At 40.2% G+C, this 22,996-nt stretch overlaps 1 protein-coding gene across 5 annotated transcripts in view; it reads left to right on the top strand.

Moving 5' to 3' along the window:
* Positions 1 to 22,996, top strand: part of LRBA (LPS responsive beige-like anchor protein) — a 518,402-nt gene that overhangs the window by 339,498 nt on the left and 155,908 nt on the right. For all 5 annotated transcript variants that reach the window (XM_084856247.1, XM_084856246.1, XM_084856243.1 and 2 more), the window contains exon 41: positions 22,803 to 22,920. In XM_084856247.1, coding sequence (XP_084712373.1) covers positions 22,803 to 22,920 — 118 coding nt within the window. The remainder of the gene's footprint in view (positions 1 to 22,802; positions 22,921 to 22,996) is intronic.

Raw genomic sequence — 22,996 nt, 5'->3', positions numbered from 1 at the left:
GTGTTTCTATACTGTGTGCTTCTTACCCAGTAAGTACTGGAGTATGTATAGACTATTTTTAAAGGGGAAAAAGAGATTAAGGATGGAATCCTATGCATGTTTAGACAGAAAAAAGTCCTACAACTCCCAGCATTTCCCAGCCAGCCATTCTGACTGGGGCATGCTGGGAACTGTGGGACTTTTTTCTGTCTAAACATGCATAGGATTGCACCCTAAATTATTCCACCAGCACAAGTAGTGCCTTCTCAAATCCATCACAACACAGGAAATAGTGCTGCTAACATGCCTGGAGTTCAGTGGCGCCATCATGCCATCTGGAGAAGATGTCCAGGGCCCCCACTCTGCAAATTGAGCAGGAGATCTCCCAAATGTAACAGGGCTGGCTCATCACATTTTGAAGTAACAGAAGTAGTATATATTACCATCTGAACACCCCCCCCCCCATAGAAGATCATTAAGTCCAGAGTCTAAAATCACATAATTGCAGGACTGATAGGGCTAGTGCTCTGTCTTTGCATCTGAAAAGGCCCCAAGAAACCAATCAATGAAAATGATCCTGAATCATTAACATCTGGAAATTAATGGAAACTGAAATGGAATTATGGGGGCTGTCCAAAACATCTTTGGGGGCGGGACCAGTTTGCCTATGCCTTTTCTAGATCGGCCCAGCATAGGGGCTTTCAGAGCCACTTTCACAAGCTTGGGACAAGATAATAGTTGTGTAGATGAACTAAAGTTTATTTTGAAGGGAAAAATAACACAGACATTTAGGGTGCATGCTATGGATGCTTAGACAGAAAAAAGTCCTTTAAATCCCAGCATTCATCAGCCAGCAAGGCTGGCTGTGGAATGGAGGGAGTTGTAGGACTTTTTTCTGGCTAAACGTGCATAGGATTGTGCCCTTAGGCAGCTGCCTCCCACAGGCATTAGTGTTGGGCTGATTGTACACTAGGTCTTAAAAATCCACAGTATCTGGAGAGTTTAAAATAAATGTATGTATTTATTAACAATGTAAATAAATATCTGCAACCTATTTTTTTAACCATATTGCCACATGTTTAATGAATATGTAGGTCACAAATATGTCTGCAGGAAGCCACAACTTGGGACCAGAAAGGATATTTCAGTGATACTTGACATTCTCATTGAATTCTGTTTCAGAAGAGGAATACAAGACCTACCACAGAAACCTAAATTCCTGTAATTCCTTTTATGCCCTTTCTGCAAATGTAGCTTGGAAAGCACACCATTGTACTTGCTACTTCCAAAATATCTTTATCTCTTGTGTTTGCTAGTGTTTCACAAAGAAAAGCAAGAGAATTATGGATGTTTGTAATAAGCAATGTGGGGGCCGCGGTGGCTTAGTGGTTAAGATGCTGAACCGCAGACTGGAAGGTCGGCAGGTCAGCAGTGCGAGACCCGAGTGCTGCATGATGGAGTGAACTCCCGTCTTCAGTCCCAGCTTCTGCCAACCTAGCAGTTCGAAAGCAAAAAATTGCAAGTAGGTAAATAGGTACCGCCTCGGTGGGAAAGGTAACAGCGTTCCGTGCACCTCGGTGTTCAGTCATGCTGGCCACATGACCACGGAAGCGTCTTCAGACAGCGCTGGCTCTTCGGCTTAGAAACGGGGATGAGCACCGCACCCTAGAGTCGGACACGACTGGTTGGGGACACCTTAACTTTTTAATAAGCAGAAAGCAGTATAAATACAGAAGTGGACTGTGGCATCTACACCCATCATGGGAGGAAGAATTGCATAGTTTTAACCATGAATAACATATTGGTTTCTTTCAGATCCATTGGAATGGTGTGGGGGGAGGTGGTGGCATTCTGGATTTATGATTGCTTAATATGACCATAATCCTCCTGGTAATGGGGCATTGGAAGTTTAGAGGTATCCTTATACAGCTTCGTGTGGCGCAGAGTGGTAGGCGGCAGTATTGCAACCGAAACTCTCCCCATGACCTGAGTTCGATCCCAGAGGAAGCCGGGTCTCAGATAGCCTGCTCAGGTCGACTCAGCCCTCCATCCTTCCGAGGTTGGTAAAATGAGTACCCAGCTTGCTGGGGGAAAGGTAGTCATGACTGGGGAAGGCAATGGCAAACCACCCCGCTATAGTCTGCCATGAAAATGCCAGCGTAAGCAGGCGTCCCTCTAGGGTTCAGTAATGACCCGGTGCTTGCACAGGAGGAACCTTATACAGTTAAGAAAATGGGCATATAATATTTAGACCAGCGTGAAAAAGAGTGACAAAGCTCTTTTCAGTTATGGTACATGCTGGATAGCAAACACCCTTGTTGGTATGAGGTGTTGGTCTGAGTCATTGAAGAAATTCATGATGGTATTCCCTAGACAGTCAGAGCTGCCTGCTAGCAACAAGATACAGGAGTTCAATGTGTAAACAGTGATAACGGTGATATGTCATTTGTATTACAATTTGGCTGTTAATTGTGCTGTAAGCTGCAGCTTAAAAAAATCCCTTTGTCTGAGACTGTAAAATTAAGAATACATTTTGATAAAGGTGTGGTGTGGAATACTTAAAAAAAAAAGTAGAACTGTCAGTTGACTTTTTGGATTTCAAGATTAACTTCAAAGTAATGGATCTGTACTGAAAACTTCTGCATTAGGTGATGAGAGATGACTATGCCATTTTAGTTGTATTATTATTATTATCATCATCATCATTATTATTTGGAGCACATAAAACTGTAAAGCCTCTGAGTTGTCATTAAGGGAAGTGGGTGATCACAGATCCCATATCTGATGAGAGTTAAAAGCTTCAAATGATCACTGGGGAGATGCCAAACTTACCTGCAGTAAAATGGATGGGTTTTTGCTTTTTGTGTCAGAGCAAAACCAGGGTAATACCAGAAGCATGACTGCTTCCTCAGAATCTTGTAATATCTTAACTGGCGTCTTCACTGCAGATTCTTTATATTACTTTGAAAAATCAAATGTTTAAGTCAGACTTTTGGTTCAACATGGAAATAGTTAAAGTATTAGGGAAGTAAGTAGGAAGGAAGGGAAGGTATGTGGGGAAGTGATCAGCTGGCAGGTTGGCTGAAGAAAGGAAGACAGAATAGCCTTAAAAGCAGGGACTTGAGAAAATCATAGTTGAAGACATGAGATTAGATTGAAATGTAGGGTTGAAGAAAGGAAAGCCAAGGAGAGCGGGGCTGGAGGGACCCTCACAGAAATCCACCTATGCTAAGGAGGGCTGACTTTGTAAAATTGCATAGATATGGATTCAAACATCATTTGTTCAGTCACTCATTTTCCAAACATATTTCACATGACCACTCTTTTCTGTTTGTTTGTTTTCTCAGGACAGCCTCTCTTTCTCTTTCTCTTTTATTTGCCTGGTAGCCATAGTCATCGTGCCATAATGAACAGGTTGCATGAATCTGTCCTTTATTATTTGGCATGAGCAGGAAGTGATGAAACAACAGTGCTGTGCTGTACACCATTTCCCCTGAAACAAAATTGATCAGTAATTTTCTTCAAAATGTGTAATGATTTCTTAGTAACACGTACTGGTAATGGGTACTCTTCCTTCTTATTTTCTTCTGGTAGTTGCATCTTTCAATTCAGTAACAGGTAGGAAATAAACTAAGAGACTTTCCGTTTTCAGCTTACAAGGCAAGATACAAAGCATTGTAGCTTTCCTGAGTTACAGAGTACCAGTGCAATACTCCCTAGTTTATACTAGATTACATTGATAGGTACATCAAAGAAGAACTTCCTGGTTTAATCACAGCTTGCACAAAAGGGCTGTGTGTGGGGAGGAAAAGGTTTGCTCATATCTTTGGTTATTAAGATGAGTTCTGATTGGCTGAACTGGAAGACACATCATTATCCAAAACAATACCATATGTTTCTAAAAAGGCATAGGATGAGTGAAAGTTTACACTTCCTTAATTTCAGCTCTCTCCCTACTTAAAAACAAAAAATTCAAAACTTTTTCCAGACTTCAATAGCTGTGCTACTATGGAAAATGTATTAATTTAATCTGAGACATTCTGTCTCTTAAAAATTAAATCTGACAGGCAAATGACAAATGGAAAAGTCAGAGAACCATCCAATAGATACTTTGAAGTGCTAGTTATAATTCACTGACAATATATATGTTTCCCCAGGACTGGTTTAAATCCTTTGGCAGATTTTATGCTTCAGTCAAACCATACAAGTGTTGCCTGAAATAATACTAATGTGACACCATATTGCAGAAATGCAAAAGCAAGAAATGATAAATGCAAGTAAGCATTCTCAACTGTAAGCATAACCCTTCATCACATAAGATGTCATTATCCATAGATAAATGAGTTCATTGAATTAATGAAAATTCAAAGAAATCGGCTGCCTAATGAGCACTCAAAGCGATGTGTCAAGGGTTCTTCACCAGTGCTGACAAAATCAGTTTGATGAAACTATGACAAAAGCATTCTCCCATGCATCTAATTAATTTTAAATGATAGTCTTCGCCAACTGTACAGTACCCACTTTTTGCACTCAGCTCTTTTGGCAATACAAGTGCAAATAGTTTCCAGCCATGTTTGCTTTCTAATTTTCCTTCAAGGACATTTATGAAGGTTTACTCATGGTGAATCAAAAACAAAAAAAAACCCAATCTTCTTGGGAATAGTGAACGTAAAGTCTCTTATGCTAGTTCCCCAAAAGGAGAAAGTCAGGTTTCTAATTAACCATAGTTTACTGTTTTGTCTGAACTGGAAAACAACAGTTGCAAGCTTTAGAACAAGCCATGATCTTAAATCAGTTTGAAGTTGGTTCAAAAGCTGGTAAGCATAGTTACCTGGTTCAGACAAAATAGGAAACTATGGTTAACTAGAGACTTCCTGGCTTAATCATGACTTGCATGAAGGGAGGACCAAAGGGGCTGCTTGCATGACCAAAAGGTTTGTTCATATCTTGGCTTAATGTAGCCACAATGACAATTTCTTATGGGTGCAAGCAATTTAGGAAGTTGGATTAAATATTTCAGTTTCAGTACTCATCAGGTTTTGAATCTATCCACATTTTAAAAGATGTCTAAACTAGATTCAGAAACATAACTCTTGTGTGTGTTGGTGTACTTAAAAATTTTCCCCAGTAGTTTGCAAAAAATGCACCAGCACTATATTGCATCCTTTTATAATAAAATTATAATCACATTGAAATTTCTATTAGTTTGCTTACTTGCTGTATTGGTTTTAGATTTATACTCCCCTTGCAGGGGGTGAGGGGCAGAGTCCCTAAAGCAGCTCATAATATTCATGAAGTACAACAGTTCCTGGCTTTGCCTCTTGCTTGCCTCTGTGGCGCAGCTAGGTAATGTTTAACTTAGGACTTAATGATCCCCTTAGATGACCATGTGTATTACCTCAGTTGTAAGCACACAACTATCATTTCCCTTCTCCCCTCCCCAACTGCCATTCCATGCTTCAGAACTGTCTCTACATTCCTGATGCATTAGTCCAGTGATAAAACAGTTTGCCAAGCCATTTTAAGCTCTCTTAAATCATTGCACCATCTTGACTACAGGAATGACATGGAGTTTGCTTCTGCTGCCCTCATCGCCTGCCACTGTCTAGGTGGTCATTAAAGGCCCCTCTGAGCTGCAGAGCCCAGGGCCTTGGCCCCAAGCTCTAGCCCTAGCTGCACAACTGGCTTGCCCTTTGGTCCAGAAGCAGAAAAACTCCTGCCACCCTGTATTTGTGTTTTTTTCTGATCAGCTCTCAAGCTTACACTCGAGTATCTTCTGTAGTAAATACTTGCATGCTTCTTCATAGGCTATATTGTGTCTCACTTTTTCGCCTTCTGGGGTTATGTTGCTAACTTGTTTTTAGTCCAAGTTGTTATGTTATTCTTTAAGATCAGTCTTGCTTCCCAGGGACTTTAGAGGTTAAATCTCTGAGTGGATAGGGTTGGGGGATTGTCATGGTCCCGGGGTCATGCCGCCACTGGAGTCATCCTCAGAGGAGGAGCCAGAACCATCAGAGCCATTTGGCCCCTCAGGAGACCCTGGCACTGGCCAGAACAGTCTGGGACCCTCATGGTGATGCCCTTTAATCTGCCTCCTAGAGACGTGGAGCGTTCGGCTTCTGAGGCAGAGGAAGATGCTGAGCTGCCCCCGAATGCCAGTGCCCTAAGGTCCATGATAGAATGGTTGCCAGGCGAAGGAGTGCTCGCTTACTGAAGAGGACTACTCATGAGTTGGACCCTCCTCATGAGGGGGGCATCTGACAAGCCTCGAACAGGAAGCAGCTGAGCACCGGGTGGGGTTCTAGTAGCTGTAGCTATATCAGCTCTCACTGGTAACTTGAGAGCTGCTGGAAACAATACTTCTGCTACTTCTAGTATCTACTGCGTTGTCTCTTGTGCCTTGCCTTGTGATGGATGCTCCATGCTACTGACCATTTCTTGACCCTGCTTCTGAACTGAGTAACATACCTGACTGGTTTACTGTGTTTGACTGCTTGCCTTTTACCTTGACCACTCCTGCTGTTGCCTGATCCTTGTTGTCTGCCTGCCTGCGTTCTGACTTCTGCCTGGATTTTGACCACTCTTGCCTTACCCTAAACCTCCTTGGAGTGAAATCTGTGTACTTGACCACTTGCTTGTCAAATTGGCTATTCTATGGCATTGCTCCCTGTATTTACTTGCAAAGAGCCAGGACTCTGTCTAGTGCAGGGCAGAGATGCGTTTTGTCTCTTGTGCACATGCATGTCATCAATTGTGTATGAGCACTAAGGCACCATGCAGTGCACAGTCTGCCATTTTATACCCTTCAGCTGGCATTTTCACCTTCCAATGGTCATTTATTAGTTTGTTTATTTACTGTACTTTTAAAGTGCTCAAGATGTACAATACATTAAAACCATACAGTACAAATATTAAAACAAAAAATAAATATAGCACACAGAATAAGATCAAAATAAAACCAGCAGCAAAGAATAAAACCATTACAGTATCATAAAACTAGATTAAAACCAGCAGCAGAACAGAACAGAACAAACCACTAAGGCAGTTCTTACAATATGTGGGAAAATAAAAAGAGGTCTTCACCTGGCACCAAAAAGACCGTAACATAGGTGTCAGGCTAGCCTGTCGGGGGAGAGCATTCCACAGACAAGGTGCCACCACTGAAAAGGCCCTTTCTCTTGTAGCCACCTGCCTTGCCTCATTTGGCAGGGGTGTCTACTACTTTCCTAGTAGATCTTTTAACCCAAATAACTTTTAATACCCTCCTCCTGGGTTTTAAGTCCATGGAAGAACCAGATTCTTGAAGAGTAAGTTCATATATCATATAGCAAGCTGATAATGTTTAATGGTAGTGGGAAGTGTGTAGTTGTGTGAAAATAGGGGTCTTGCAGGTGTGTCCCTATTCTCATTTGTGAAATTTTATGCTTTGTCAGGCTCCTTGCTGTGAATTATACTAATGACATTAGTTGAGAGGAGGAGTCTCAGTGAATGTCTGTTCTACATTAGGAGGAGGAAGTAGCATATGGGGGAAGGGAAGTTACCATTAGGACTCCTATGTATATTTAAATAAAGATTTGCTGAAACCAATTTATTTTTCTTGCAAAAATATTTTTTTAAAGAAAACAAGCCTACCTCTCTGCTAATATGAGACTATAAGCTGGTGATTAGTACTTCTAGACTGTGGTGCTCTAATATGTTATCTTTTCAGTATGCACCTATTTCATTACCTCTGTGTCTTCTGACAGCTATAGACGTTTCTCTAATAGGGCTTGCATTTGAAGATAAGCCTGCATGTAAACAAATTAACTTCTGCTTAAATGGAGAACAGTTTCACCTGCAATAATGTTCGAATTCATAAAATATGTTTTTTTTAAATGACCTATTGTGTAAAATTAACCGTTAAGGAGACTAGATGCCTCTGTGTTCTGGGAGATAAGTCTTTTGTATCATTACCACCACCCAGTAAAAATGGGGTAAGGTTTTAGTATCAGATATAAAAGAACAGTTGGATGTATTTAATAATCAAACTGAGAAACACTTAATTTTAGTTGTCTGTAGCAATATAACACAAATTCCTTGTAAAGCAAATTGCACTTTTGGAATATACTTTAATGCACATTCGACAAAGGAGAAAATGGGGTGATTGAAGTTCAATTTGTACCATGTTATTAACCATTTCCGCTTGACTAGATGAGTAAAAGGATAATGGATGAGGGTTTATTATTGCCTTTCTGCTAAAATGAAGTGGTATAAAAGATAAGGTAATGAGATTAATGAATATAAGGTAAAGGAGTAATCAATCAAACTCAAACAGAGGGAAGAGATGACAATACTTAGAAGCTGCAAGGAAATATATATATATATATATTTTAAAATGGACTCCATCAGCATGAGCAGAACTTCAAAAGCTGGCACTTCCTGTCTTTAGCTGTTTAACCAGCTGTACACTGGACACCTTAATAACAACACCAGTGTGTGTGTGTGTGTATTACAAGACCTAATACATTGTGAAAATATTTACTGTATTATACTTGCTTATCTTATGATTCTAATGTTTAAAATAATAAAATATAATCAGCATTGAAATACATTTTCCTTACAGTAACATTCGTATTCCACCCTTCTTCCAAGGAGTTGAGGGTGGCACCTATGAGTCTATCACATTTTCTCCTTGCAACAAACCTGTGAGGCTGAGCAAGGGTGACCAGCCCTCGGTCACCCAGTGAACGTTATTGGCTAGATGGGGATTTCAACCCAGCTCTGCCCAGTTGAAGTTTAACATATTATCCACCATACCAAAAATATTTATATAATGAAATACGTACAAGGAATAAGAGACTGGAAAAACTTTGAAGTATTGCTGCTCAGCATATAGCATATTGCAGTTATCTATCTTTTAGTGCCCGTGGTGAGTCATATCAGACAAATAGCACTTTCTTGGCAGGAAACCTCTCATCTCTCTATACCTTTTTGCAACCTGGAGTGTCCCACACCCTTATTCAGTAGATCCAAAGACAACAAGTAAGCAACACTTAATGCTAACATGACCCCCTTTGGAGAGCTCTAATGTCAGCTATGTAGTTACAGAACTTCACACTAATCAATCTCCTCTTTCTGTTCCCTACTCATATAGAACTGACACAGTCCGCCCTCTCTTTTATTCAATCTTTAAAAGACTGACTTTGGAAACAACTTTGAGTTCTGTATCTCATACATCTGTAACTCCCCATATGTATGATGAAGGACCAGCGGAGAGTATTATACTCAACTGATGTTATAGCTCAATATTCCTTCAGTTGCTAATTTCAGAATTGTGCGGTCTTGGTTCTGTCTTGTTAGTTGCTTCTGAATGTGAATTTGTAAGGGAAATCAGTGCCTCATAAATTCCTTCAAAAGAAATGTTCACGTTTGCAAAGGTATGAATGGCAGTTGTCAGTACCAAATCTGGTAGAAAGGGATTTTAGCCTTCATGCCAGGTGCTACTGACAACAAACTCCTCCTTACTGCCACAGTCTGAAGGTCTGGATATATTAATGAATTGAATTGCAAGCTAAACTACATTGTTCATGTTGTTCAGTCATTAAGTCGTGTCCGACTCTTCGTGACCCCATGGACCATAGCATGCCAGGCCTTCCTGTCTTCCACTCTCTCCCAGAGTGTGCTCAAGTTCATATTCATTGCATCGGCGATGCTATCTAGCCATCTCATCCTCTGCCGTCCCCTTCTCCTTTTGCCTTCAATCTTTCCCAGCATCAGGGTCTTTTCCAGGGAGTTTTCTCTTCGTATTAGGTGGCCAAAATATTTGAACTTCAGCTTCAGTATCTGTCCTTCCGATGAGCAGTCAGGGTTGATTTCCTTTAGGATGGACTGATTGGACCTCCTTGCAGTCCAGGGGACTCGTAAGAGTCTTCTCCAGCACCACAATTCGAAAGCATCAATTCTTCGGCGCTCAGCCTTCCTTATAGTCCAGCTCTCACAGCCATACGTTACTACTGGGAAAACCATAGCTTTGATTATACGGACCTTTGTCGGCAAGGTGATGTCTCTGCTTTTTACTATGCTGCCTAGGTTTGCCATAGCTTTCCTCCCAAGCAGCAAGCATCTTTTAATTTCATGGCTACAGTCACCGTCTGCGGTGATCTTGGAGCCCAAGAAAATAAAATCTGTCAGTGCTCCCATTTCTTCCCCTTCTATATGCCAGGAAGTGATGGGGCCAGATGCCATGATCTTCGTTTTTTTAATGGTGAGTTTCAGACCAGCTTTTGCACTCTCCACTTTCACCCTCAACAAGAGGCTCTTGAGATCCTCTTCACTTTTTGCCATTAGGGTGGTATCGTCTGTGTATCTGAGGTTGTTGATAATTCTCCCGGCAATCTTAATTCCGACCTGTGATTCATCCAACCTGGCGTTTCTCATGATGTACTCTGCATTTAAGTTAAATAAGCAGGACGACAATATATAGCCTTGTCGTACTCCTTTCCCAATTTTGAAACAGTTGGTTGTTCCATGTCTGGTTCTTACTGTTGCTTCTTGACCCTTGTACAGGTTTCTCAGGAGACAGGTAAGTGGTCTGGTACTCCCATCTCTTTAAGAATTTGCCAGAGTTTGTTGTGATCCACACAATCAAAGGCTTTAGTATAGTCAATGAAGCAGAAATAGACGTTTTTCTGGAATTCTCTTGCTTTCTCCATGATCCAGCGAATGTTGACGATTTGATCTCTAGTTCCTCTGCCTCTTTGAAACCCACCTTGTACTTCCGGTAGTTCTCGGTTCACATACTGCTGAAGCCTAGCTTGTAGGATTTTGAGCATAACCTTGCTGGAATAAATGGTATTGTTTACCACTGCAAATTCTAATATGACCAACAGGGTACAATTTCCTTGAATTTCTGGGCAATTTCTAGAATTTCTTATTATTGACAATGGTTGTTAGCGCAATTTCACATGGCAATCATATGTTACAAATTGACACGAGTCCAAAAATGCTGTGCTACAAGGCAACTGCCCAACCTCTTCCAAAAATGAAAGTAATCACTACTGTAGAGAATCAGCATGAAGTGATGGTGACTTGAGCAGAATTAAGTTTCTGCAACAATCTATTGTGGGGCAACAATAATAGGCCCACAACTTCACCTAGTTTGCCTTTATCAACCAACGTGGACATGTATCTAATTTAAAACTGGGCACCTTTGCTTCTCTAAGACTCTTATACCTTCAAGTACTCTTGTCCAAGTGGGTGACATAAACTAAAATGGTTATGATTTTGTACTGCAAAAAGTAGAATTTGAGGAGCATATTGTTAAAAACATTGCCACACATTAACAATTTCCTTAAATACTTCAGAAGTGCTAAACCAGCCAGGGAGGCAATTGGATGCTAGGTGACAAAGACGTTAAAGGATTATAGTGGGTGTAAGAGGATATCTGAAGGAAGTTAGGAAGGTTGCAGATAAACTGAAGGAATTATTTCAATTTATTTACACTATTGAAATGGTTAGACAGTTACCCACTCCTAAAGTACTTTTTCCGGTGCCGGGGTTAGAAAAATCAAGTCAAATACTAATGAAGAGATGACATTCTAGGGATAATTGACAAATTAAAAATTAACATGTCACTGTGTGTGGCTGGCATACACCCAATAAATCTTAAAGAATTCAGTGTGAAATAGTTGGTCTTAAAAAAACAACAACTTCACAATAAAATTTGCCTTACTGGAGGATTAGAAGGTAGTTAACAATGATTCTTTAAAAAAAATGGATATGAGGGGAGCCAGAAAATTAAGACCCTTTAGCCTAACATCTGACTTGGGTAAACTGGTAAAGAGTATTAAGAACATAAGAAGAACTATGCTGAATCTGAACAAGGGCATATCTAGTTCAGCATTCTGTTCATACATTGGCCAACAAGCTTTCTGTGGGAAGCCCACAAATAGGACATGAGTACAATAGCACCATCTTGCTCATGTTCTCCAGCAACTGGTATAGAGAAGCATCCTGCCTCTGACACTGTAGACAGTATATAGCCATCATGACTAGTAGACATTGATATCCTTCTCATCCATGAATTTGTCTAATCCCCTTTTAAAGCCATCTAAACTGGTAGCCATTACTCCATCTTGTGGTGGTGAATTCCATAGTCTAATTATGTGCTGTGTGAAGAAATACTTTCCCTGAATCTCCCAGCATTTGGCAAATGATCCCAGGTTCTACTCTTATATGAGAGGGAGACATCTTTCTCCCTATCCACTTTCTTCACACCATGCATAATTGTATTTATCTCTATCGTGTTCCCGCCCCCCATCCCCTTGCTCACCCTTTTTTCTAACCTAACATGCCTCAAACATTGTAACCTTTCCTCATAGGTGAGTTGCTTAAGCCTTTTTATCATTGTAGTTGCCCTTTTCTGCACCTTTTCAGCTCTATAATATGCTTTTTGATGTGTAGTGGCCAGAACTGTACACGGTATTCCAAGTGTGGTCACACTATAGATGTGTATAAGGGCATTATGATATTGGCAGTTTTATTTTCAATTCCTTTCCTAATGATTCCCAACATGGAATATTCCCTTTTCACAGCAGCTGAACAATTGCTAGACATTTCCATTGTGTTATCCACCACAACCCCAAAATATATTTCTTGGTTAGTTGCTGCCAGCTCAGACCCCATCAGCATATGTGAAATTAGCTATTTTTTTGCCCCAGCGTGCATCATTTTGCAATTGCTTACATATGAACTATCCATAAGAGGACCAGAGGACCTCTCTTCATATACCATAACTGCTAAATTTGCTCAGGAGTCTTTGGTGAGGTACTTGTCACCAAAGCCTTTTGAGAGTCCAAGTAAACAATGTCTACCATATTGCCCCTGTCCACTTTTTTTATTGAAACTGTAAAAAAAATCTCTAAAAGGTTAGTGAGAGAGGGCCTACCTTTGCAGAAGCCATGTTGATTCTTTTTTAGCAGTATTATTAAAGTTAGCATTACAGAACACACAAAACAGGGGTAAGCAACCTTTTTGCTTCCAAGGTTGCATGCAGTAGTAGGTTAGAGGCTGCGCACACACACGTGTGTGCACACACAACATTCCCCCTCACCCAAACACACATGTACCCTTTCCCCTCACACAGACACTTCCCCCGTCCCATTGCAGTGTGTGGTGATGGGGTGGTTTAAACTGCCCCTCCCCCCACACTGAGATTCCTTTGGTAACAGCCCACACAATTCTGGCTTTCAAAGGCTGTCTGTGTTGTGCTGAAGAAGGGAAGACTCCTCTCCACCCCAGCAGAAAGAAGCCCTTTGAAAGCCAGGATCGCCCTGCTTGTCACCAGCACAATCTCCACTTTCAGAGGCTGTCCCTGCTTGGAGTGGAAAAGGGCAGACCCTTCTTGACTCCAGCAGGGAGAGATCGAGCTTCTTCCAGCCCCTAAAGTGCTGTTTGTTGCACTAGGAGGAGTGTGATGTACATGGGGAGAAAAGGGTACGTGGGGAACTCTCCCTGCACACCTTCCTTCCCATTGCTGATGGGGAATTTGGTGGCAGCAGGGGAGTGACTTGGGCACCTGCATGGAAGGCCTGAAAGGGGGCACATGTGGACCACAGGCCACAGGTCGCTCAAGAAGAAGGGGTATGGCTTTTGCAAAGGCACATCCTCCTACCTACTTCTTGTAGTTTTCTGAGTGTCGACAAGCATATGGGTAGTGTGATTCCTTAGTCATTATATTCCTTAGTGATTCCTTAGTCATTATATACTTGGACTTCCAAAAATGGTTGACTAAAACCATTGCTAAAAGCTCATTAGTAAACATAGCAGTCACAGGAGAACAGGTATGTAACCAGTATGTAACCAGGAGAAGAGGTATGTAACCAGTTATTCATCCCTTGTATGGATGAATACCTGGTTAAAGAACAGGAAGCAGAGACTAAATATAAATTAACAATTATTCCACTGTAAGGAAGGAAGCTTTGAGATCCTCAGAGATGTGTGCAAGGATTGGTGCGATTTAACATTCATATATGAACTGAAGTTAGAGATAAGCAGGGAGGTGGCCAAGTCTGCTACCAGAGAAGCGAGGAATCATAGAATAGTAGGGTTGGAAAGGGCCTATAAGACCATCGAGTCCAAGCCCCTGCTCATTGCAGGAGTCAAAGCGTCTAAGTCAAAGCATCCCTGAGAGATACCTGTCCAGCTTCATCTTGAATGCCTCTCGTGTGGGAGAGCCCACCACCTCCCTAGGTAATTGGCTCCAGCAGACTGCTGAGAGGTCCAAAAGGATCTCCAAAGTGAGTGAAAGGGGAGGCAACAAAATGGCAAATGAGGTTCAATGAAAGCAATAGTAAAGCGATGCATATTTGGTTTTTTAAAAATCCTAACTTCACATATACATGGGGATGTGAACTGGCCGCAGTTAACCATGAAAGAAATATTGGGATTGTGATGAATGCTGTAAGTGTCAACTCAGTGAGGCAGCTGTAAAATTGCAAATACTATGCTAGAGATTATTAGGAAAGGGACTGAAAACAGAACACTTGTTATTGTACTACTTTTATGACTGCAGCTGTGGAATACTGTGTACAGTTCTGGTCATCTCTTGTAAAAAGGCTATCAAAGAACTGGAGAAGGTGCAGAAAATGATCAAAGTGTTGGAGCAGCTTGCTTATCAGGAAAGGCTAATACATTTGGGGGTTTTGTTTAGAATGACAATACAGGAAAACATAAGGGGAAGTGTATGCAATGAGGAATACTGTAGAGTAGAGAAAGTGGATAGAGGACGACCTATTGAAATTAATTGGCAGTAGATCCAAGACACCAAAAGGAAGCACTTATTAACATAATAGATAATTAATTTATGGAGTTTGTTGCCACAGGGTAGTGATGGATGGCCACTTCTTAGATGGCTTTAAAAATAGACAAATTCATGGAGGCCAGGACTGTCAGTGGTCATTGCACATGACAGCTAAATGGAACATCCAGATTCAAAGGCAGGTGCTCCAAATAGCTGCTGGAGGGGGGGCAAAGAATCGGGAATACTTGTGGGCTTTCCACAAGTATATTGGTAGCCACTGTTAAAAACAGGATACTGGAATAGTTGGTCTGATCAGCAGGGCTCTTACTATGTTGATAGCCAGGGTGGTGTAGTGGACTCAGGAGACCCAGTTTGTAGGTCCTACTTGGCCATGAAACTCACTGGGTGGTTTTGGGGCAGCCGCTGACTCTCAGCAAAACCCACCTCACAGGGTTGTTGTGAGGGTAAAATAGAGAGGAGAAAGATAATGTACTGCCATAGGCTTCTTGGGGGAAAAGGAGGATATAAATATAACAAATAAATAAATAGATGTTTTCCTATCAGGAGGCTAGACTAGGTTCTAGTCTCCTGGTGCTCCGTGAAAAAACAGCAAAAGGTTATTTGCAGTTTGGTCGGCAATTGCTTTAACAGTATGATCCTGCCAGTTTGTTGCTGTCCTGTATTTGTTCTTTCCTTAATTTTTGACTTCTTTCTTGGCTGTGGGTATGTATTACTGATTGCCCTTCCTAGTGAGATATTTTGGATTGGCCTGTACTGTTGGCTTGCTGAGACACAGCCCTTGGCCTCTTCTCATTTTATCTGGATTTTGTGGAACCTGCCTTTTTTTGTTGAGGCGCCCATCCTGCAAGTAACACTTGGGTATGGCCAGATGCCAAACATCATTAAGGCAGGCTGTTCAATGGGGTCATGTGGTTTATGGTGATCAGATTATTTGCATGAGTGCATCCAAGCTCCCCTCCTCCAGTTAGTCCATGCAAGTGCATTGCAGAGAAGGCTGCATTTTGCTGTGTTGCTTTTAAAAAGGAAAAAAAAAGTTTGAAAACCGAGTAGATGGGAAAGGATTAGAAATCAAGCAAAGGTCTATCACAAGAGTCAATGAATAATTTACAGGCCATGGGCTTTGAGGTGCATCAGGTCAGCACAAATAATGCATTATGAAAAAGGAATTTCAGTTTGCTGTAAATCTGTCTGCCGCAGCAGCTTAAAATAAAACAGTTTTACCCATCTAAGACAACATCAATTTGTTAGTCACTGCTTCATGTATCAAAAAGCATTCTGTGAAAATATCAATATCATTGGTTAATATAAATGAAATTAATTTTTAAAGCTGGGCTAAAGGTTGACATATGAAAAATTGCATTACTTTGCAGAAGAGAAATTTCTGTCTTCTAGTGAAATTTCAGGTCAGGAGGCCAAGTAATTTTCACAATCTTCAATGGGAACCAGTGAAATATGAACTTCATTGTCACCTAGCCCCAAAGCGATAAGATAAAATGAGCTGATACATCATTTGCTGTGGTTTTATCATCTCCTGCAGTAATTGGAAGAGAAAACATAAGAGCTTTTTTCCCAAATCGTCTTGCCTCCTTACTCAGACCTAAACCATTTTAGTCTGATCGATGCAAAGGTCACATCGTATTTTATTTATTTATTTTTAATTCTTTGTGCTTGCTAAAATGTCTAGTGAAACATTAAAATAATGAATATGTTTAATTGAGTTTGTCACCCATGAAAGAAGTGAATGAGATTATATATCAGTCTGCAGTGGGAATAAGGGGGAAAGGAAAGCTAGGATGCTGAATCCAATAGCTACATGAATAAACATTTGACAATTAAACATTGCTTGAAATAAAGATGCAAGTCATGTCTAAGATACCTTTCCTTTTTTCATTAACATCAATATGTTAGATGTGTTTAGATGCCTATAAGTGAGACAGAAAGATTTCTTTTTCCCCTTGTAAAGAATATTATATAGGAATTCAGAGGCATGAATTAATTACATAGCTTGCTTATGTAATTAATGTAGATCACTTGTACATCAGAATGTGTAATGATTTAATGGGATAAATATTCTGGTGGTAGTTTCACTAGGTTTTAAAGAGAAAATTCTATATTAGGCTAAATTTGTTTCTTCTTCAAAATTGACAGAAACATGGGCATTGACAGAAACAAAGCACAGTTTACATGTGCTATTGTGCTATCCCTGAAATTTGTAATGGATCGGTGTATTAAGTATTTTTATTCCCCGAAGCTGCAGAATCTAGTCACTTTAGGAACCGGTTTTGGAAACTTTGCTGTCTTGGTTTTATGTTTCATAATAAGCCCAGTATTTTGTTTTGGCTTCCATGATTTACACTGCATAACAGATAAAAAAACTTTCAGTTACTGATTTAGCTCTATGACACTTGCAGATTTAATTAGCTCTAGACTACTCACATTCCCAAGATCACCAATACTTTAGCTGATTAGTTTGCTTAAGCTAAAAAGAAAAAAAAACCTTATTTTGACCCAATGTGTGTGTGTTGTGGAAAGCTGTTTGGCATATCACCCTAAACAAATTGCATGGAAGCGCTACTGTATTCATGCACATCAACTCAAAGATACTACAGACATAAGTTCTGTTGAAATCAGTGGGAAATTCATTTCATGTGAAGATCAAGATGCTTGTAGCTATTTTACTGTGATGTTACATTGAAGTACTATGTTCATTAAAGTTATTAATCATCAATTTAGTCTGGAAGTCTTTTAAGAAGGTTTTCTGAAAATAAAGCTAGGAGGAAGTATGTGATGGCACAACATTGCAGGAAGGAGTACATCAATTTAAAGCCATTCTTTTAAACCCACTATATCTATCTACCCATCCATCCATCCATCCATCCATCCATCTTTGGTTTACTTATGTGAGTTGAGGTTTATATGGAAAACAATCTTTGAGCCAAATGAAATAATTTTAACACCTGAATATAGAAGTTGGACTAAAAAGGGAGCCAGTTTTACATCAGTTTGAAGCAGGTTCCTTTGCTAATGTTTAGGTTTCCAGAAATTGGTTGGGTAGCTCAGTTGTGTTGTAGAAAATACAAACCTTCACGTCAAACTGCAGATGAGATTGTCTTATGTTCGGTATGTTCTGCTATCACAAACTTTACTTTTACTTCACCGGTATTTGTAAAAAAAAGAACATCTGAGTATTGGGCAGCCAAAGGCCAAACAACATGTTATGTTAATTACATAGCGTGTAGCTGAGCCTGAGAGTTTTCTTAATTTTAGTGTTAACTGCATGCAACCCCGGTTTGGATGTGGACCCAGGTGCACCAGGAGGGGAAGATTAAGCCTTTCCCCTCACCTGTTTCCCCCCTGAAATTCCTCACATCCCCAAAGGCAAGGGTTTTTTTTAAATAAAAAAGTCATAATTGACTCCAATTGGAGTCTTTTTATTCTTTTAACTTTTACTACCCCACCCCCCATGTGGGGGAGTGGAATGTTTGGGAAAATGAGTGTGTGTGCACCTCCTGGTGTACACTGGTCCTGATCCAAATTGAGGTCTCACATAGTTAACACTAAAGTAAACTGCCTGTTTAATATGTACTCTTCTAGAAGCTTTCATTCTTCAGTTGAAATCTTGCATCAGTTACTAAAAATATTTTGCCAGACTGTGTCCATATTGTAAGATATGCTATTTGTAGAGCTAAAATTAGCTACTGCCTCTGTCCTGCATTAATTTTAAAAAATAGCCTCTCCCAAATGACTGCAAATAAATGCAAAATAACAAATAACACAGTTTTGTAGGAATGCAATAAAGGGATTTAGGGTCTTAACTGAAGTCTAAGGCTGTAATCCCGAATCCCCTTATCTGGGAGTTAGTCCCATTGAATTCAATGGCACTTATGTCCAAGCAGACATCTATAAGGTTGCATTGTCAGTTATCTAGTCTACAGATTAACATTTTAGATCTGTTTTATTAAACCAATACTAGGAGCGTTATCACTTCTTCACTCTTTTAAAAATTCTTGAATTTGGGGTAATAAACTGAAAATGTATACCTGTTGGGTGAAGAACAATATAAGAACAAAAGAAGGCATAGATTCTCCAGGATACCCTAAATAGTAGACACTGAAGGAGGATATATGTGTCTTCTGTATCTTTCAAACTAATATGCCTGGTGTGATAACAGTGGAGCAGTGGTAATGATGCAGTTTCCATAGCAACTGGTTCATTGGAGGGCTAGACCTCTGTCTAGGGTGCTGTCAGTATATGTGGAGTTTCCAAGAACAGAAAGTCCCAAAGAAGGTCTGCTTTCACCTAATCCAGTTTTAATTGAACTCCAGAGACTTTGAAGTGAATCTACAGACCAGGCAGATACTATCCCAACGAGAAATGAAGGTCTGTTTTAGTTAGGCCTCAGCTGCTTCTAAACTGATAAGTTCTTCTAGTAAATGCCTCAGAAATTGCTTAGTGGTTCTTGCTATAGTTTCTGCAGTTATATCTGAGGTTCTATTAGAGAAATCCAATTGTAATTCTTATCACCAGGTTTGGTCCACTTAATATAAGCTGTGAGCTTTTCACCTTCACTCTGTTTGATGTTGCTGTGTATTACCGGAAAAAATCAAGGATATTGTCAATAACACTGATATTCAAGTAATGAAGAGTTTATTTGTGCAAAAATAGGTATTGGATGCAAAATTCAGCATCCTGGGATGTGTACCCACTTCCAAAAGCAGTCCCACATCTTCTCTTTCCCCCTCCTCCTTTGTACAGTCTAGTGAGACAACGTATGAAGTGTTCTAAGTTTTCCCTGGTCCAGTATATTTAATTAGCTGTAGCTTTCAGGAACATGGAAACTCAAGAGCACAATGATGTAATGTCATACATTTTGTATTACTAGATGTTACTGAGGAAGAGGAGATAGCACACATCCTTCATAAAGGATGTCTTTTGTCCTGAGAATCTTAGCACTGAGACAAGTCTCAAAAGCAGATTGTAATTTGAAATGCAGGTCTGCTGCACACTGTAAAGCATTCAAATATTCCACTGGAGTCCCTTGGTATGCCTAAAGTATCTGCTTGGATCCCAGCCTGTAACTTTAAAAGTTTTATGCTGTTGTAAAATTTCATGAGAGTAGGTGTGGCTCTGGTCCTCATATATTATATGCACTCTGGGTGTTGTTTGACACATAAGTTGCATTTATCTTCTCTAGTTCACTCACTCACTCACTCACTCATATAGATTTGTAGTCCAATTCTGTGTATTTCATTTTATTTTATTAGCTTGGAATTTTCCCATTTCACTTTCTCTGTTTTTTATACATAGATTGCTGCTCCTGAAAGCAAATCTCTGCTAAATTTCCTTCTCTCCCCATCACCCCACCCCCCGCCATTGCAGATAAATAAAAATTCAAGTTCTCTTAGGGAGCAATCGTATGGCCGCTAAACAGCGGCTAGACAGCCAAAGGATATGCTGTTTTCCAGGAACCGACCTCAGAGCCCAGAAAACTGACCTCTCCCCACTTCCACGCTGCCCCGGAGGCAGCGCAGAACATCCCCATCCTCTCTGCTTGCACGAGGAGTGCAGAGGGGCCAGAAAGGGGTGTGGCTGGGGGGCGTTCTGGGGCAGGGAGATTGTAGCTGCCTGTACGACACATCCAATGTGTCGTACAGCAGCCTCCTTCCCCACTCCATGCTCCTGCGGCTAGACAGACACAGTCGGCCGTCTAGCAGAAAAAGCAGGGCAGGAGAAGTGCAGAGGGAATGATCCCCTCCATGCTTCTCTTGTCCTGCTTTGGATAGGCGGTCACCTCTGAGTTCAGAGGCGGCCGCCTATCTAGATAGGATTGCGCCCTTAAGCACAAAATAATTAAGCTTGTAACTATCAAGGCAAAACTAAAGCAATGGGGTAATAGAGTGAAATAGAAAAAAAAGGATTAGTTTGAATTGTGAAGGCAGATGAAGCATCTCCGTCGGTTTGGAATGATGGGAATTATAACACATTATTTCATAGAATAGTATCATAGAATAGTAGGGTTGGAAGGGGCCTACAAGACCATTTTGACATTCTGTCTCCATAGAGAGATTATGTTGAGGGTTTTTTTAAGTCTTCAATTCCACTTTCAGGGATAAATTCAACTTCTAATAGAATTTTATATTTCAGCAATATGAATTCTGCCTTTATCTTTTAAAAACTGATTTTAGGTAGATTACCATTTTTTCATAATGTTGCTTCCATTAAGGTGAAATAGTAATTCCACTCAAATATATATTATGGTACCTACTGTACATAATATTAAAGAATATTTATTCAAGCATATGCAGTTATAGGAGCTGATTCTAAATTTGTGATGCAAGGATGTTACATCAGATACAAAAGTTTATGCAGCAATACACAATTAACTGTGAAGCAGAGATGCATGTTTGGAAGCACTTCAAGGACACATAATGAACATTTCAAGGACACATAGGGGTGGGGAACCCCAAATTGATTGGCCACAGTTTCCTGGGAAGTGTCCATTTTGTGCTGACTAAAATATCTCTATCACCATAATGTATTTAATGTGGCAAACATTCTTCCAAGATAAAGACTGTGTTTAGACAGAACACTGTTTTATTATTACAGGAATGAGCCTAGGTGAGTCTTGGGCTCATCTGTCCCCCCCCCTTTTTTTTTGGCATGGTTGCAAGGAGGAATGGGAAGTTTTCACTTCTCATTTTGAATAACTGCAGTTCAGCATTGTGTCCAAATCCTAAACTGTGGTTAATCTTGACTACGGTTATTGAAACAAGCCAGCTTCATAAACCATGGTTTGAAGTTAGCCTGTTTCAGTAAAACATAGTTTTAAAGTAGCCACAGTTTGTTCAGGTTTGGACATAACACTGAACTGCAGCTAGTCAGTAATGGAAGCAAAAGCTTCCAGTGTCCTTGTGGCTCTGCTTGAGGAAGTGCGGGGGGTGGGGGGGAGAGCATGTTGAGTCTGTGGCTTGCCTACGCTCATTCCCATAATGAAAAATGTAGTCTACTGTTACGTCTGAATGCAACCAAAGGCCACATTCATATATCACTTTAAACCATGAATCTTGGCTTACTAAACCATGATGTGAACCAGCACCATGCAGGAACACATCCTGTTCACTCCTCCCTTTGCATGAGCAGGTCAAAAAGCCAGGAAGGAATAGCTTTGTGTCATGTCCAAACCCAGGATTATGGTTAAATGTATCCTATAAAGCCAGGATTCCATAAGTCAACAACAAAACCTGGCTTGTTTGGGAGTACTTGACCGTAATCCTGGGTTTAGCAGAAACAAAAAGCTATCCCTTCCAGGTTTGTTTACCCACTCATGTGAGTAAATAAGGGAACAAACTGGGAGTGAACAAGCTGTGTGAACCAGAACGCCGTTCATACATATTGTAGTTTATTAATCTAGGATTCCTGGCTTAAAGTGATGTCTGAAAACCAGTGTGTGAATTGGTGCTAATCTGGATGAACTAAAAATGTAAATGTTCACATTTTGTTTTTTAAAAATCAAATACAACCTTGCAGTAAACACAGTTGGTTTTGCATATTGTGCAATTGTGTGTCTTTTTGTGTCTACGTAGAACTTGATTGTTCTGCCTTTTGCCATCTTAATCTTTATTTACATATATTTTGAGATATTGCTACCATGTGTTGATAACAATTTGTGCCTACATGCAGCCTTATACATTTAAATCTTAACACAGTCACAGTGATTATAAAAACTATTTTTGTGTTCCGAAGCTTTGAAGAGGTGAGCTTATAATATACTCATCATATTAGATGTGACATTTTGTGCGAAATCAATTAACATGCACAGTTTAATTCTTCTCAAACTTCATGATGATGAGCCACTTGGATTGACAGTGTTGCTTCCTTTCTATGTCTGGGTATGGACAGACTAAAAGAAAAGTCAGTGAGTAGAACTGTGTTTACTTCACACCATACCTTAAGGTTCATGAAGAAGGAATAGTTGCTTAAGTGTTTGTGTTTTTTTAATGCATTTCTTATCTTTTATTACTAGATACTTGCTTATACAGAGGGTCTGCATGGAAAATGGCTCTTCTCGGAGATTCGATCAGTCTTTTCTCGACGCTATCTTTTGCAAAACACAGCGCTGGAAATTTTTATGGCAAACAGAGGTACTCTTATACTGGAAATGAGATTTGAGAGCTTGACGTAGACATCTACTATTAGTCTGTGTTAGATTGCATTTTC

Source organism: Heloderma suspectum, chromosome 5 (genome assembly GCF_057233095.1).
Source record: "Heloderma suspectum isolate Gila_16-S chromosome 5, 16-S_ref, whole genome shotgun sequence".
In the NCBI taxonomy this organism is placed as follows: Eukaryota; Metazoa; Chordata; class Lepidosauria; order Squamata; family Helodermatidae; genus Heloderma; species Heloderma suspectum.
Note: the sequence above shows the minus strand (reverse complement) of the source record. Positions and strands in the feature narration are given on the sequence as shown.